Genomic DNA, 14,864 nt, shown 5'->3' with positions numbered 1-14,864 from the left:
ACAAAAAAGTCTTCCAGACCTAAAGCTAGTTTTTGACCCGAAGATGGAGATATTGGCAAGTCAATTAAGCTTGACTAAAACACCCTTAACGGGCCAGGATCAAATTGACCACCGAAACTCCCTCAATAAGTGAAATTAATTGAGGGCTTTTGTTTATTGAATGAATGACTATATAACTATAGAAGATAACTTACCCAAAATAGAAGATGAATTATGAAGAAATTGAGGTCAACGATGTTTTCAATTTCAAAGTCAACAAACCTTGAATAAGCTTGTTAAGTTAATGAAGATTAGGATGGTCGAAGGAGGGAATTCGTGGAAAAAAGCTTGATGACAGCTGAGACAAGTGATTTAGGGTTTAGGGGAAGTATTATGATGAATAATACAGAGGTTAAAGGGTTTAGTTAAGCATTTAATTGATTAAGGAAACCGAATTATGCATTGATGACCAAAATTGGGTGTTTTTGTGACACTCGTCAATTTCAGGTTAACTCCGTTAATCCGAACTCCGTTAATTCAAACTTAAGATCACACGAACTGTAACGCATATCTCATTACATTTAAATTAGGTTTTAAATGACGCATGGCAATCACTACACAAGTAGTCTTTCGGAATTTCACCGAAACACACACGAGTCGACTCAAACCGTTGGTGAACAAATGATAAGTAATTGATAGTTATGTGTTAATCTATGTGTTACTTGATATTTATATATATACATATATAACACTAAATTCAAGAAGCAAAGCCTAGTTTATGCTAGAAATTGATTAACTAGAAGTTCAGGGGGCTAAGTGTAACATAATTAATAATATAAACATATTATTACACAAACCCTAACCCCCTAATCCCTGAATACGATCGTCCCCTCCCCCCCCCCCCCCCCTCTCCTCTTGGCAGCCGTGAACACACACACACACACATACAATCTCCTTGCAAGCTTGTTTGAAGAATTAAAGTGGTAGCTAGGTAAATTACATCCTCTCTAGTTTATTCCATTGAGTTAATTGCATGATTAAGCATAATAAACATAAACCCTAGATGTTAAAACTATTTATTGTTGATAGATTATGAGTCTAGAGGGTTGCTTGCATGATTAATTGTTCATAGGTTAATTGTTTATTGAGTTTTGATGAAAACTGATGCTGGACAGATTATTGAATTCGTGTTTGGACGACTGTAACTTGATGTTAATATTATGTTTTGATGCGATTGTTGATTCTACAGTATACTAGGTCAAGTCTAGTTTCTGAAAAGTCCGAGTTTGTAATTTTTGGACGTATAAAAGTCTGTTTTTATTATTTTACAAAACTGTTATGCAAGGCTGATTTGGGAGACCTGCTGTTAGACTGTTTTCCGACTAAGATATCTCATAAACTACAAGACCAAATGGGTTGGTTCCACTTCTAGAAGAAAATACATTGAGTTAGGAACCTAACCCAATTGGTCTTGCATTAATTGGATTTTTCATTTAACGGGAATAACAAATAAAATTCTGTTGCGCATGATAATAATTGCTGTGTGTTTGCTGTGATGTTTGGATCTTTGTGGTAAAACCATATATGATAAAAATATAATAAAAATAGATTTACAAACCTAACCCACGTATGCTTCTGTGATGATTTTTGGTGATTTATTTGACTTTTTAGAATTTATTAATAAGAGTAATCTTGTCGAGTGAAAATCTGCATGGATAATTTAGCTGCTGTATTATTTAAATTGTTATGAAAAGTGCATAACCGATCGATGTTTGCAATGTTTTGACCAAATTTCCCTTTTGGGGGATAATTGCTAGTAATGTACAATATTAATACTTGACACGTAAGTAGTTGTTCACACATGTAACGTATCACCAACGTGTTTGTCGAGTCGCACTTATTTCACAAACGAAACACGAAACGCATCTCATGCATAAGTTGTATGTGTCGAGTCTAGGGACTCACTCGTAGTTTAAATACTTAGAAAATCTCGTTTTTGTTTTTAGAACACTAGTGAGGATTTTCTGTGACGCACACCTTTTTCTCAGATCTTTTTGGTTATCTTCGCAAACAGTGAGTTTCACGTCCCCTTTTTACTCTTTTTAAACGCTTTTATTTGGAGGAGATACTCCAACGCTGTAGATTTTGTTTAGTTTTTATATATCACTTGTATGGCTAAGTGGCAAACAAACCAATCAAAGTCCTTCATAACATCGAACCGGTTAATATTTGGATAATAGCGAGTCACTGTTGAGTAGTTCTACTGGGTTTGACAAACCCCACCCAACTCTAAACTCGACTGTAGGTCGAGTGGGTGTAATCTTGGCTAACATATTACCATGGTCGTGGTTGACATGGTGGCAAGGCAATTGATAAACAGTCAGCTTCGGTGTCGAACACTTAGTAATACTTGTTGATAGGTTAGCGATATATAAATTGACTTAACACTATCTGGTAACGCAAACGCAAACGCAAAACGCAAACGCAAAACGAAAACGCAAACGCAAAACGTAAACGCAAACGCAAACACTTTATTTATATAAACCTGTGAACTCACCAACACTGTGTTGACACTTTTAGTATGTTATTCTCAGGTAGCCGAGGCGGGCGCGCGGTATAGGAACATGCATTCGCTAAACACCATCGCTTTGAAAACTTCTTTTAATTTTTATCTTAATAACTTGGGTTTTAAGTCGTCCTGTGTGGCGCAAACTTTTTGGTTTACAATTTACGCTTCTGCATTTTTATTTAAGACTTAATGTCCTGTTGGGTTGAAAACTTTAAACATGGTGTTTGATAATAACTAATGATTCCGATCCTGTTAGTTCACACCCTCTGACGGTAAAACTCCGTTAGCGGATTACTTTTCTTGGGGCTCAAAACTCGTGATTTGGGCTTGATTAGGAGTAATTTAGCCCTTTAACGAATTAACGAACCATAATAACAAGAGCTGCCCAGACACTTGGACGCGCTACGTGACCAGGTTGGTCTTCCTCCCCGCGCGACGCAGCAAGGGAGGTTGGCCAACTCTTTTCTAAATTGTCAGTTTTAGTCCACATGGTTCCAAAAATGCATTTTTTTAGCCATTATAAGTAGTTTTAAAGGTTTATAAGCATTGTGTGACAAGGTTAAAAGTTATTAAAGTATAAAATTAGTTAAACCAAGTTAAATACAAGTTTTTATCAAACGAAAGATTCAAAATATAATCCCGAGTGGGTAAATGAATACGAATTCAAATACGAAAAATCTGAGATGTTACATCATGTCTCACATTCTGACCAACCAGACGTTGAAGCGTGTCACAAGTAGGCTAATTTTAGCCTACATACAAGTGCATATTTCATCCTACTGACTAAGAATAGAGAAGCCGGCTAAGGAAATGCATTTGTAGGCTAATCTTAGTGTAGATGTAACACATGGCAACTCAAAGGGTGAGATCCACTAACTTTTTTTATTTTATTTTTATTTTTTTAATCATTTTCAATGTTAAAAGCACCGGTAAAACATAACGTCCTTAGCATATGTAGAAACCTATGATCGGCTAAATTTGAAAAAGTCTATGGTCTTGATATATTTTTGAAAATACAAAGTTAAAAATATTCTCGTTGTTATTTCTGCATACCAAACGTTACCTTATAGTCTAGGTTGGATGTTTGACCGGATAATCAAGATAGTCCTTTTGTTGTATTACATCAATTTTTGTTGGGTTGTATGTTATTTTGGTTTTATTTTTTTATACTCAACTTTGATAACATTTTTTTTTGGGTTTGGGCCTTATTTGAGTTGGGTCCATGTTAATATACTTTCTTATTTACTTTTCAAAAGAAACTCGACTTCTGGATATATAAGTGGGCCATTATTTTGCTCTTATATGCGCAAATGCAAGTAGAGGTGTACAAAACCGGTTTTTCCCTCAAACCAAATCGGTTTGGTTAAAGCCTGGTCAAAACCGGTTTGACTCAAACCCGTTCGGTTAATAAACCGGTTTAGGAGCAAGAGAGGTCGACCTGGTCCATGTCGGTTCAGTTCAGTTTATAACCGGTTTATAATCGGTTTTCCTCAAACCGGTCCGGTTTTAAAACTGGTTTGGTTGTTCAAAGAGGTACAAATACCAAAACTAAAACTGGCGGTTTGGGTCGGTTCATGAACCAGTTTGGGTGAAGCCGGTTTGTTTGTCAAACCGGTTACGGTTGGTTTTCCATGAACCGGTCTCAAACCTGTATTTTTTTACACCTCTAAATGCAAGTATGCAACTATGCGAGTAATTAGTTGAAAGTTATGGTTTTATGAGTGGTTATTATACTCTTAGTCAGACCTCTAAATTTTTTCATTTACAAATTCTCATCCACAAATTCGAGCAATTAGTTGAAAGTTATGGTTTTATAAGTGGTTATATATTTCTACTCACAAGTCACACCTCTAAATTTTTTCATTTACAAATTCTCATCCACAAATTCTTCTTCATACTCTTATTGAAACAGAGTAATGATTTAATGAGTTAGATGAATGGAAAACTCATTGTTAATCCAATGCAAGTATAAATTATAGTCTTAGAGATATAAAATTTCATCAATTTTTTTGATGCAGGAGCATCTGGTTCATAAAGTCGGTCCGGCCCGGCCCATCTCAATTGTTTATTTTTATTTATAAATAAGTTGTTAAGTCTTTTGTTTAGTTAGTTGATTATTTTGAATAAATAATTTGTAAGCTTTTAAGCTTGTTCACCGAATCATTCGGTTTGAATCGTTTGAATGAAACCATTGTGTTCTTGAGCCATTTGATTTCTAGTCAAAACTGCATCATTTGGTATCAGAGCTTTTGTTGTTCAAATGGCTCTACGTGAAGGCGGGTGTTTTCTTGTTCGAAGAGTCGCCGACCGAGGCATCGACGAGAACATTGGTAGTTCACGTGCCCGTGGAGAGGATAGACTACCTACTCGCAGATTTTCCGCTCGAGGCAGCGATCGAGTCTGTCCCTACCCATGGGATTACGAGATCAAAAGACTCAAGCGACGAGTCCGTGATCTTAAAATAAAACAAGAGATCAAAATGCTCCGACAACGATTCCGAGATCTTGAATTATAATGGGAGATGCGTGTTAAGGAAACCGAATCGGGAACTATCGTCTGGGACGATGTGAACGAGGAAGAGGAGCATCCTTTCGGCCATCCCCACCCTCAGTTCGACGAGCCGATCTATCAAGAAGAGTGTTTATTGGAAGATAAACCAAGATTCGATGAAGATGGGAGTGATTTCGATGAAGAAGAATGTTCATTTGTGCAAAATATTCTTAGCGGTTTTTTTGGTGGTGATAGCGTGATAGGGAGCGGTGTGGCTATCGCTAAAACTGGTTCAGTGCACGGGGAAGATGAACCAATTATGGAGTCAGAAACAATTCAACCGTGGATCGTGGGAAATATGCAAGTTGAATGGTCATGTTTCAGATCTCCGGATTTGAAAATTAAACTTGAAGATAATGGTTTGACTTTTGAACCAAAACCTTCGGAATTTATTAAGGAATTGCCAATTCAAAAGGATGAAGCCTTGACTCCTTATCCGATAATTATGGAATTTCAATATGGAAACAATATTGAAATGGAGGAATATATCTTGTGTGAGGATATCTTTGCTAATAAAAAGGTTTGCATGCATGAGGAAAGTATACATGGGACACATAAGATTATGAAAAACTCTAAAGCATTGTGTGAAAATATAAGTCAAGTCCATGTGGGCGTAGGTACTCTCCAACAATGCCCACCATTAATTCTTATGGATGAGACAAAGTGTGAAGTTGAACTAGTTACGCGGGTTGTGATGATAGTAAATAAGGAACGGATTGATGTTCCATTTGATCCAGGTGGCTTTGTTCCGGAGACAAAACTCGAGGACGAGTTTTTTTCAAGAGTGGGAGTATGATGCAGGAGCATCTGGTTCATTAAGTCGGTCCGGCCCGGCCCATCTCAATTGTTTATTTTTATTTATTAATAAGTTGTTAAGTCTTTGTTTAGTTAGTTGATTATTTTGAATAAAGAATTTGTAAGCTTTTAAGCTTGTTTACCGAATCATTCGTTTTGAATCGTTTGAATGAAACCATTGTGTTCTTGAGCCATTTGATTTCTAGTCAAAACTGCATCAGTTTTCCCTAGATTTGACTAAGTTAGGGTACATCAAACTAACGACTCCCTCCAATTTTCCTATTTAACCATGTGTTGAATTATGAGAGGCATATAGTAACATGGAATAGAAATTCGATTCGGATGCTTTTATATGTACTTTGTAAGATTATATGCATTTTTAGAGTAAATTACAAACAACATCAGTATATTATAAATTATGGATTTAGAAATAAAAAATGGATTTAGTCGTTTCATTTATTTCCAGTTTTTGTTCGCGATTTTTTTTGTTTTAAATTGGTTTGGTCTCAACCCATATCATGAAACTTTATGTGAGTGGTCTAAGTCTAGTTATAGATTTAAGTTTAGAATATGTGTAACATTTATTTACTAATGACACAAGCATTTTATTAAAACATAATAACCTATTTAAGTTATTATCAATAGATATATTATTATCCTTATTTCCTATATAGTTAGACATCGGCTTTGAATCTATTTAGAATAGTTTTATATACCCTCTAGAAGATGATGGAAATAAGTACAAAAGACCAAAATCAGAAAATCTGTCACTTTCATGTGGATGGCCGATGCCAATATTGATTTTGCAACTATTTACCATGCCATTTTATATTATTAAATTAACCCCATGTAACTAGCGTATTTAAAATGATAGTTTAAAACATTTTTGTTTTGAAGTAAAAGATAAATAGGCATGATAAAGGGACATGAATCTTGCACCAACGAAACTATCAAGTCGTTTTTTTTTTTAGTTTAGTGCTCACTTAAAATTTTGATTAGTTCACATGACACCAATTCATGTTGACACTTTCAAGTTGTTTATTTTTTTGTTAAATTATTTTAGCCTACGGTTTAGTGTCAGTAGCGTTGATAAAGGGCCAAATTCCATGTATACAATTTAGTGCCTACTTCGAGTTCCTTTGGTATTGGAAATGTCGATAACAAGCTAATCATGTGTTTACAAGTTAGTGCCAATGTCGTCGATACTGTGTAAGGCTATATTTAAGAGGCTTATGTATTAGATAGTATTTCTATGTAACTTTATGTTTCGTTTAACTAGCATCAATTCTTAATATGTATTAGATAGCATCAATTCTTAATATTTTAAAAGTAAAAACACCAGACCGATGTAACGCTCCGTGTAAGACAGTTAGTGTCACTTGGCCCTTTTATAGTTTGTGTCTGTATGTTAATTAAAAATTATAGAATTAAATAACGGCCTTCTTTCTTTACTTTTTATATCAGTTAATAACTTTTAATTATAAGCTAATGCATTGCATTGCATTGCATTGCATTGCCCTGTCAAATGTCACATCCATTATCCATACCACAATCGTATTATTATTTTCTTATAAACTACAAATTGGTATATATAAGTTTAAATAACCAAATTTACATATATTAAAAATATTATATTTATTTATGAAAACTAAGTTAACATATAAAAAGACAGTAAATCTATTTTAAAAATAAATCACGAGCTAATAGTAGACTTTGACTACCTGATTCAGCCTATCTTCATGATTGTGACACATTCATAACAAACTGAAACAATTTGTTACCTTTATACTAAATAAAATCATGAACAAATTTTTCATGTAAATAGTTTATTCTTCTTGCAAGCATTTTATTTGTTATATGCTCGAGCAGAGAACGAGGAGCGTCCTTTATATAAGAAAACCTCAATCATCAAACGAACAATGAAATTAAGCCGACTAATTGAGCCGTTAGAGTGTCTAATAGAGTTTGCACAAAAGAGGCCGCCACGGCACCACTAGAAATCAACACCACATAAAGTCGTTTGTGTACATACTAGTATGTTGGTTTTCACATTGATCCAGACCTCGAAATCACAAGTCCAAAGTGGGTGCTCTTAGAGCTCCACAGTGCCAAACCTGTACAAATCGTCACATAAAATTTTAATTTTTTTAAAAAAATCGTCACTTTCTTAGATAGTTTTAAATAATTCAAACACATATTTATAATCATTATTTATTATAATTAATAAAGTATAACAATGATGTCTTTTTTTAATTTTTTTTAAAAAATCGTCACTTTCTTAGATAGTTTTAAATAATTCAAACACATATTTATAATCATTATTTATTATAATTAATAAAGTATAACAATGATGTCTTTTTTTAAGAATGGGTGTCGATATCAACAAAGGTGGATAAAACTTTATATAAAATATTGTATGGCTCCCACTTTGCTTCGTGACATTTGCACTATATAAACAAACAATAGGCCCTAACAAATGTTAATAGTTTGTCCAATTTCAACGACTAATGGACACTTATTCCTACTTAATCCGATCATCATCGGATTATCGCCGGAAAATTCGTCGAAAAGCTACCTTTCAAAAACGGTGCTTAACTATGGCTAAGCAGCATAGAACGCGGTTCTACATACTCCGACGATGCGTCTCTATGCTCGTGTGTTGGAACAATCACTCCGTTTCTGATTGATCATTTTAGCTTTCGAATTATGCATATGGCTTTGATCTTTCATATGTATATTACGTTCGCCCAGGCAGGCAGTGAGCTGGCAGTGGTGGAGATCGAATTGTTACTAGTTATTTTTGAATTGTATGGAACAAGTTTTCGAAATTAATGAATGTTTCCGAAAGAAAATTGTGGTTGTTTTCGTTCATGTTAACGTTTATAAGGGGTGAGCAAATCTCGGTCCTACCAGAAAAAGCCAAAATCTAGTATGCTATCATGGTCATTAATTTATAACCAAGATAGCATACGGGGTTTTAGTTTTTCTTGGACTTGTGTTTACCTGATATTAATAATGATATTAATAAGATCACATACTTGATAACTAGTATAAGGCAGGATAGTAATAGGATTATAACTAAATTGATTAAGTTGTGAACAAAGGGGCATTAAGTGCATTAATTAGTCCAAGGTTTTAAGACAAATTCTAGCTAAGAAGATCATAGTGTAATCTTTGCAACTTGGCTAAATAAAATACTGATAGGGTTTGATATGTGATGATTGTGATAGATAGAGTGAAGATCGGATAATAGGGATAAAAAGGAAGAACGATTGTATTAACGAAAACGTAAAGGTTACAAGTTTCGGGCCTAGCCCTATTTCACTGCATAAGCAGGAGCCATGACAATGCCATATTCAACATAAACGTACTCCCCCCTCTCTATTAGCTATTGACACCTATTTATAGAAATATAATTACACTTAACCCCCTCCTAAAATAGACAAATGACAATTATGACTAAAACTAGAGTATGATTCTTATCAAATACCTAGTTGCAGCCTATAAACATAGGATTTATATCAAACCCAAACCACGTTAAATTGTCGTGTTCTTATTTTTCTTTATTTCTGCATGCAATTCGTTAAATTCGCCACTTGACTCCACTCGATGTTAGCTACCGTTTAAACTCATGAACTAGATCATAATGAAAATATAATTAAGTCGTTATTTTGCAAGTTTATTTTATATAAATAAAGTCGGCTAGCTTCTATCCTATCTGGAGTTTGGAGTCTATTTAGTATGTGAAAAACGATGGCTATTTATAATATACTCAATTAATACTTATTAGAAGATGAACGAAATCAGCACATTATCTATGAATTGTTTATAACATCCAAAATAATGGCTTAGTCAAAGTTGTAACACCATTCTAAACATGCAAGAGACAAAAAAATAAAATGTCTTTTTCATGTGTAAGTGCCAATATCGAGATTGCAACTATTTACCAGCAGCCGGACGAATGGCTTTGGCCAAAAGACTCATGGGACGCTTTTCGGTTGGGTCCATCAAGACCATCCTGTTTGAAGATCGAAGACTCCGGTTTCTTTTATAATGAGATGGAATAGCCGGGTTCCCAAGACGGTTAATACTTTTGTGTGGAAGGTGGAAATGGATAGGATCGTGACATTGTCGATTCTTAGCTTTAGAAACGTTGAGGTGTTGAGGTCGGTTCCACAGTTTGTAGGCTGTGCGGTGAGTATATTGAAAGTCTGAAACTAGTGACCATCCTCTTTACTGTACTCGTTTTCCTTGTTGATTTGGCAATTGTAAGTAATTGGTGTCGTATCCCTACCATTTACGCTTTCTCGGTTCGAGATTTGCTTAAAGTTCATGAAGCTAGTAATCTTGATCGAAGAAAAAGAAAATGTGTTACACGGCATTATTTTCACTGAATGTTGGTGTATTTGGAAGACAAGAAACATGCTTATATTTAATAATAAACCGGCTTGTATTTCCAAGGCTGTAGGAGTCATTAAAGCCTTAGGTTACATATGGATAAAAAATAGATCCTATGGGAATCACATTTTATGGAAGGATTGGTATAGTTTGTTATTGTAACTCTTTATAGAGGTAGGGTACCAAAAAGACCCAAATACTCTTAAGTGTTACCCGCGGGTCAACCAAAAGTCCCCCATAAGACACCCGCGGAACATATGGAACGCCCGCATAATTGTTGGCGGGAGAAACATCCCCACAAGGCATGCGGAAGCATCCTGGCACCCTCAAAAGTCATCCGCAAGACGGAGAAAGCATCCGCATAAATAACTACGAGGTAATGCCCCGGGACAGCTGTCATTAACTAGTGACATTCTAGAAGATCTACCAAGATGCTTTATTGAACAATACGTGATCTCTCAACCAACCAGAAAAGGACACCTGGCAAGACCGTTATAACCGTGCACATGGCCAGGGATATCCACTACCCTATTATAGGAAGACGCGTGTCTAGGTTGTTATACATGCACATGCAACGTATAAATTGAACCTATTACATGAGGACACGTGTCTAGGTGGTTACGAAAGTATCTTCCAAAGGGACAGCTGGCCCAATCATCTTCCCACACCCTACGGCTATAAATACCCTCTCAATCGTCATGAGGTATTCATTCACTCCCACTGTACTCTCTCAATTTACTTAAGTACTTTATCTTCATCGGGATTGTACTTATTCTCACGTCGGAGGGTGGTTACGGGAAGACCCCCCTCTTGTCCTTCCCATAACGAGCTCACGGTGTCTGTTTTGCAGGTTCACGTCACTGGACTTTGGGAATTGTGCTAATATCGTATTGGCAGCTAACCGTATCCTACCCTGTGGACTCATTGGATCTAAGACCCGCCAAGGGGAGTAGATCCGTGTTTCTTCATTGGCGCCATCCGTGTTTTTGTTAGAACAGCAAGAAATTTTTTCCGTCCTCTTTACGATATGAATCAGTTACCTAAAGGGCTGACGGAGAACCAGGTGCAATCTTCACGAGATCCCAATTTTGAATCACGTGAAGGAGCAACGTATGTTTTTGCTCGATTCACGACTCCTGTTACAAGAACTGATGCTGTAAACCCCGGAGGTTTTACCTTAGGTGGTTCAACGGCTCGGGGACATTTCACTCCATTACCAGATGTCACTGGTAATGTTGTTACACCAACTACTGACCTGGGGCATCTTATAGCCCTAGTAGGTTCTAATCTGGGAGATCTAGAACGAATCATGAGAGACGCCCACCAAACTCACTCAGAGTTGGCCCTGGAAGAGGATTCTGGCGATTCCAATCCAAGAAGGACTCGTCGTCATAGCTTCAGAACCGAAGGACTTTTGTCTCCAGATGAATGGTTTCGTATCCAACAAGATAATTTGAAAGCTGAATATGATCGCAGGGTGCGGAATGAGCGTTTTCATGGTCGTACCTTGACGTATGATGATCCTCCCAGGAGATCTGTTTCTCCTCCCATAAGGGGAAGTCACATTCAATACAGTCAGCCATTCGAACAAAATTTGGGTGAGATCTGGAGGTTACATCCTTGTCCTCGCATTATTATGCGAGTTCCATCTTATGAGGACGAACTGGATGGGCATGACTCAACATATCGCCCTGAGGGCAGTTATTACAGCGGGGACAGCCGACTCCCGTCATACGGAGGGGCTAGTTACCCGCGACCAGTTGTCCGCCATGCGGATTATTGCAGTAATGCTGAGTATGATTTTTCCAAACCATACCGTCCAGAGTCTTTTGCAGAAAAGTCAAAATTTATTCTAAGCATCGCACAAGCTCCATTTCCAATGAACACGAAGATTCCAACATCTGTTGGAACATATAATGGAATGACAGATCCTAGCGATCACTTGTTGAGATTTGTGGCAGTAGGAGGAGTCAATGGTTGGAATCTTCCGTACTGGTGTCACATGTTTGCATTAACGTTTACAGGAGCTGCTCGTGAATGGTTTGAAAAGCTACCCGGTAGACAAATTAAAAGCTGGAATGATTTTGTGGCAAAAGTTTCCCAACATTTCAGTCAGCAGAAGAAGCATACTCGAGACCCTTCAGAAATATTGGATGTTACAAGGAGAAATAATGAGTCTATCGAAGACTTCATTACTCGTTTTAATAACGAGAGCCTTAACATTGGAGGGGTCAGCGAAGATATGCTGAGGGGAGCATTCCGCAAGAACGTTCATAGTGATGCTTTGATCCGCACTCTCACGGGAAGAGATGGAATGCCCGAATCTTGGGATGAAATCATGCAGGCAGCAAAGTTGTTTGCAAGAACTGAAAAGACTTTGGGCTCCAGTGGTCCGCCGAGGATTGAGTTTCAAACTCCGAGACTAAACAGACACGCCAAGGGACCAATATGGTCAAGACTTCAGCCAAGTGCGGAAATGTCTAAACCATTCGATGCAAGAACCTTGATCGGCAATAAGGGCAAACATATTTTTCAGCTCGATCTTCCAACAGTTGGACACCATTATCAAAGACTCCCTCAGAAATCCTCACCACCGAGAATTTGACTTTCAGAAAACCTCAACCATTACCAAAGAAGTCTTTCCTCGACAAGAAAAAGCACTGCTCATATCATAATGATATTGGACACAACACGAACGAATGTGTAGCCCTCAGAAATGAAATTGAAGCAGCCGTTAAGAATGGTAAACTAGAACATTTGGTCAAAGACACACGACCAGGGACTGGTAAACCTCCCGCAAGAGACAGACAGGGCCCACCTAAAAGACAAGTCAAAGATTTGAACGTCCACATGATTCAGGGTGAACATATGGTTAAAGGAAAGAGAAGGGAATATTTGGATGAGGAATGGAAAAACGAGCCCGTGATTTTTCCTCAGAGGAGGACCATGTAACAAAAACCCGTTGATAATCACTGCTCTTTTTGGCCACTACCGATCGTAATATGTGTTTTTTGACACCTGTAGTACATCGGACATCATGTACGAACAATGTTTCGAACAGTTAGACGACGAAGACAAAGAAAGGTTGAAGCCAATTCATGCCCCCATTTCTGGTTTTGGAGGAGAGATAATGCACCCGCGTGGGGTGATATCGTTTCCGGTAACACTTAGCGACGGAATTCATTCAAGATCGGAGGAAGTTGAATTTTTGGTTTTACCAGCAACTTCCAAACTTGACATTATTCTAGGACGAGAGGTGATTGGTGACTTCAACGCCCACCCGTCCACAACCCACGGTGCAGTAGGAGTCCCAACTCGCACCGGTGTGGCAATAATTCATGTCAACCGACATTGCTTTACAACGGAGAGTTCAAGGCCCGGAAAGGTCCCAAAGAAAACTTTAAGAACCGAGACGGAAAAATGGGTTTTGAACAAAAAATTCCATGATCAAATAGTAACAATTGGATCCGCTATTTCAGAAATAGTGAGGACCTTTTTGAAGCAGCTATTAACTAAAAACGTTGACATCTTCGCCTGGCAGCCCGCGGACATGACTGGTGTCCCGCGGAGCATTGCTGAACATAAGTTAAGGGTAAACCCGGTGTTCACACCAATTGTCCAGAAAAAGCGGAAGATGGGCCCAGAACAAACGAAAGCTATGAATGAGCAAGTGCAAGATCTTCTTCACGCCGGGATCATCCGGGAGAGTAAATATCAGACATGGGTAGCTAATCCAGTCATTGTTCCAAAGAGCAACGGAACATGGCGGATGTGTATTGATTTCAAAGATTTAAACAAAGCTTGCCCAAAAGACTGTTACCCACTACCTGATATTGACCTCAAGGTAGACGCTGTAGCCCCGTTCAAGTTCAAGTGTTTCCTTGATGCTTACAAAGGCTATCACCAAATCCGCATGGCGGCAAGTTATGAGGATAAAACAGCATTCCGAACTGATCAAGGCACTTTTTTTATAAGATGATGCCTTTCGGGTTAAAGAACGCGGGTGCCACATATCAGCGGTTAATGGACCAAGCTTTCAAATATCAGATAAGTCGAAACCTGGAGGTTTATATGGATGATTTAGTGATCAAAAGCAATGAAGAAGATCAAATGTTAATAGATATTGAGGAGACCTTCGAAACATTGAGAAGCATCAACATGAAGCTGAACCCGGCTAAATGCTCATTTGGGATGGAGGAAGGAAAGTTCCATGGTGTCATAGTTATGGATGCAGGCTTCAAAGCTAACCCAGAAAAATTTCAAGCTATAGCCCGCATGCCTTCTCCTTCTTCCCTAAAAAAAGTTCAGACACTTAATGGAAGACTCGTGGCGCTAAACCGATTCCTTGCAAATCCTGCGGCCAAGTCTTATCCATTCGTGTCAACACTTAGAAATTGCCTCAAGAAGGCACATTTTAAGTGGACCGCAGAAGCTGAACAAGCATTCTCAGAGGTCAAGAAGTGTTTAATGGAGTTGCCTACTCTAACAGCACCATACGCGGGTGAACCCTTGACACTATATTTGTCTCCTTTTGACATTGCCGTCGAGGCTGTACTACTGACAGATAGAAAGA

General features: G+C 37.6%; 1 protein-coding gene across 1 annotated transcript; it reads left to right on the top strand.

Moving 5' to 3' along the window:
- The first annotated feature begins 13,328 nt into the window (after window positions 1-13,328).
- Window positions 13,329-14,270, top strand: LOC143589038 (uncharacterized). Its single transcript, XM_077069900.1, has one exon. It carries the CDS (start codon window positions 13,329-13,331, stop codon window positions 14,268-14,270), a length of 942 nt encoding a protein of 313 aa, XP_076926015.1.
- Window positions 14,271-14,864: the final 594 nt, after the last annotated feature.

This window comes from Bidens hawaiensis, unplaced genomic scaffold, assembly GCF_021521415.1.
Source record: "Bidens hawaiensis isolate Kalapana, Puna unplaced genomic scaffold, B.hawaiensis_p1.1 tig00001576_1, whole genome shotgun sequence".
NCBI classification, from domain to species: Eukaryota; Viridiplantae; Streptophyta; class Magnoliopsida; order Asterales; family Asteraceae; genus Bidens; species Bidens hawaiensis.
This window is presented reverse-complemented; position numbering and strand designations above follow the sequence as displayed.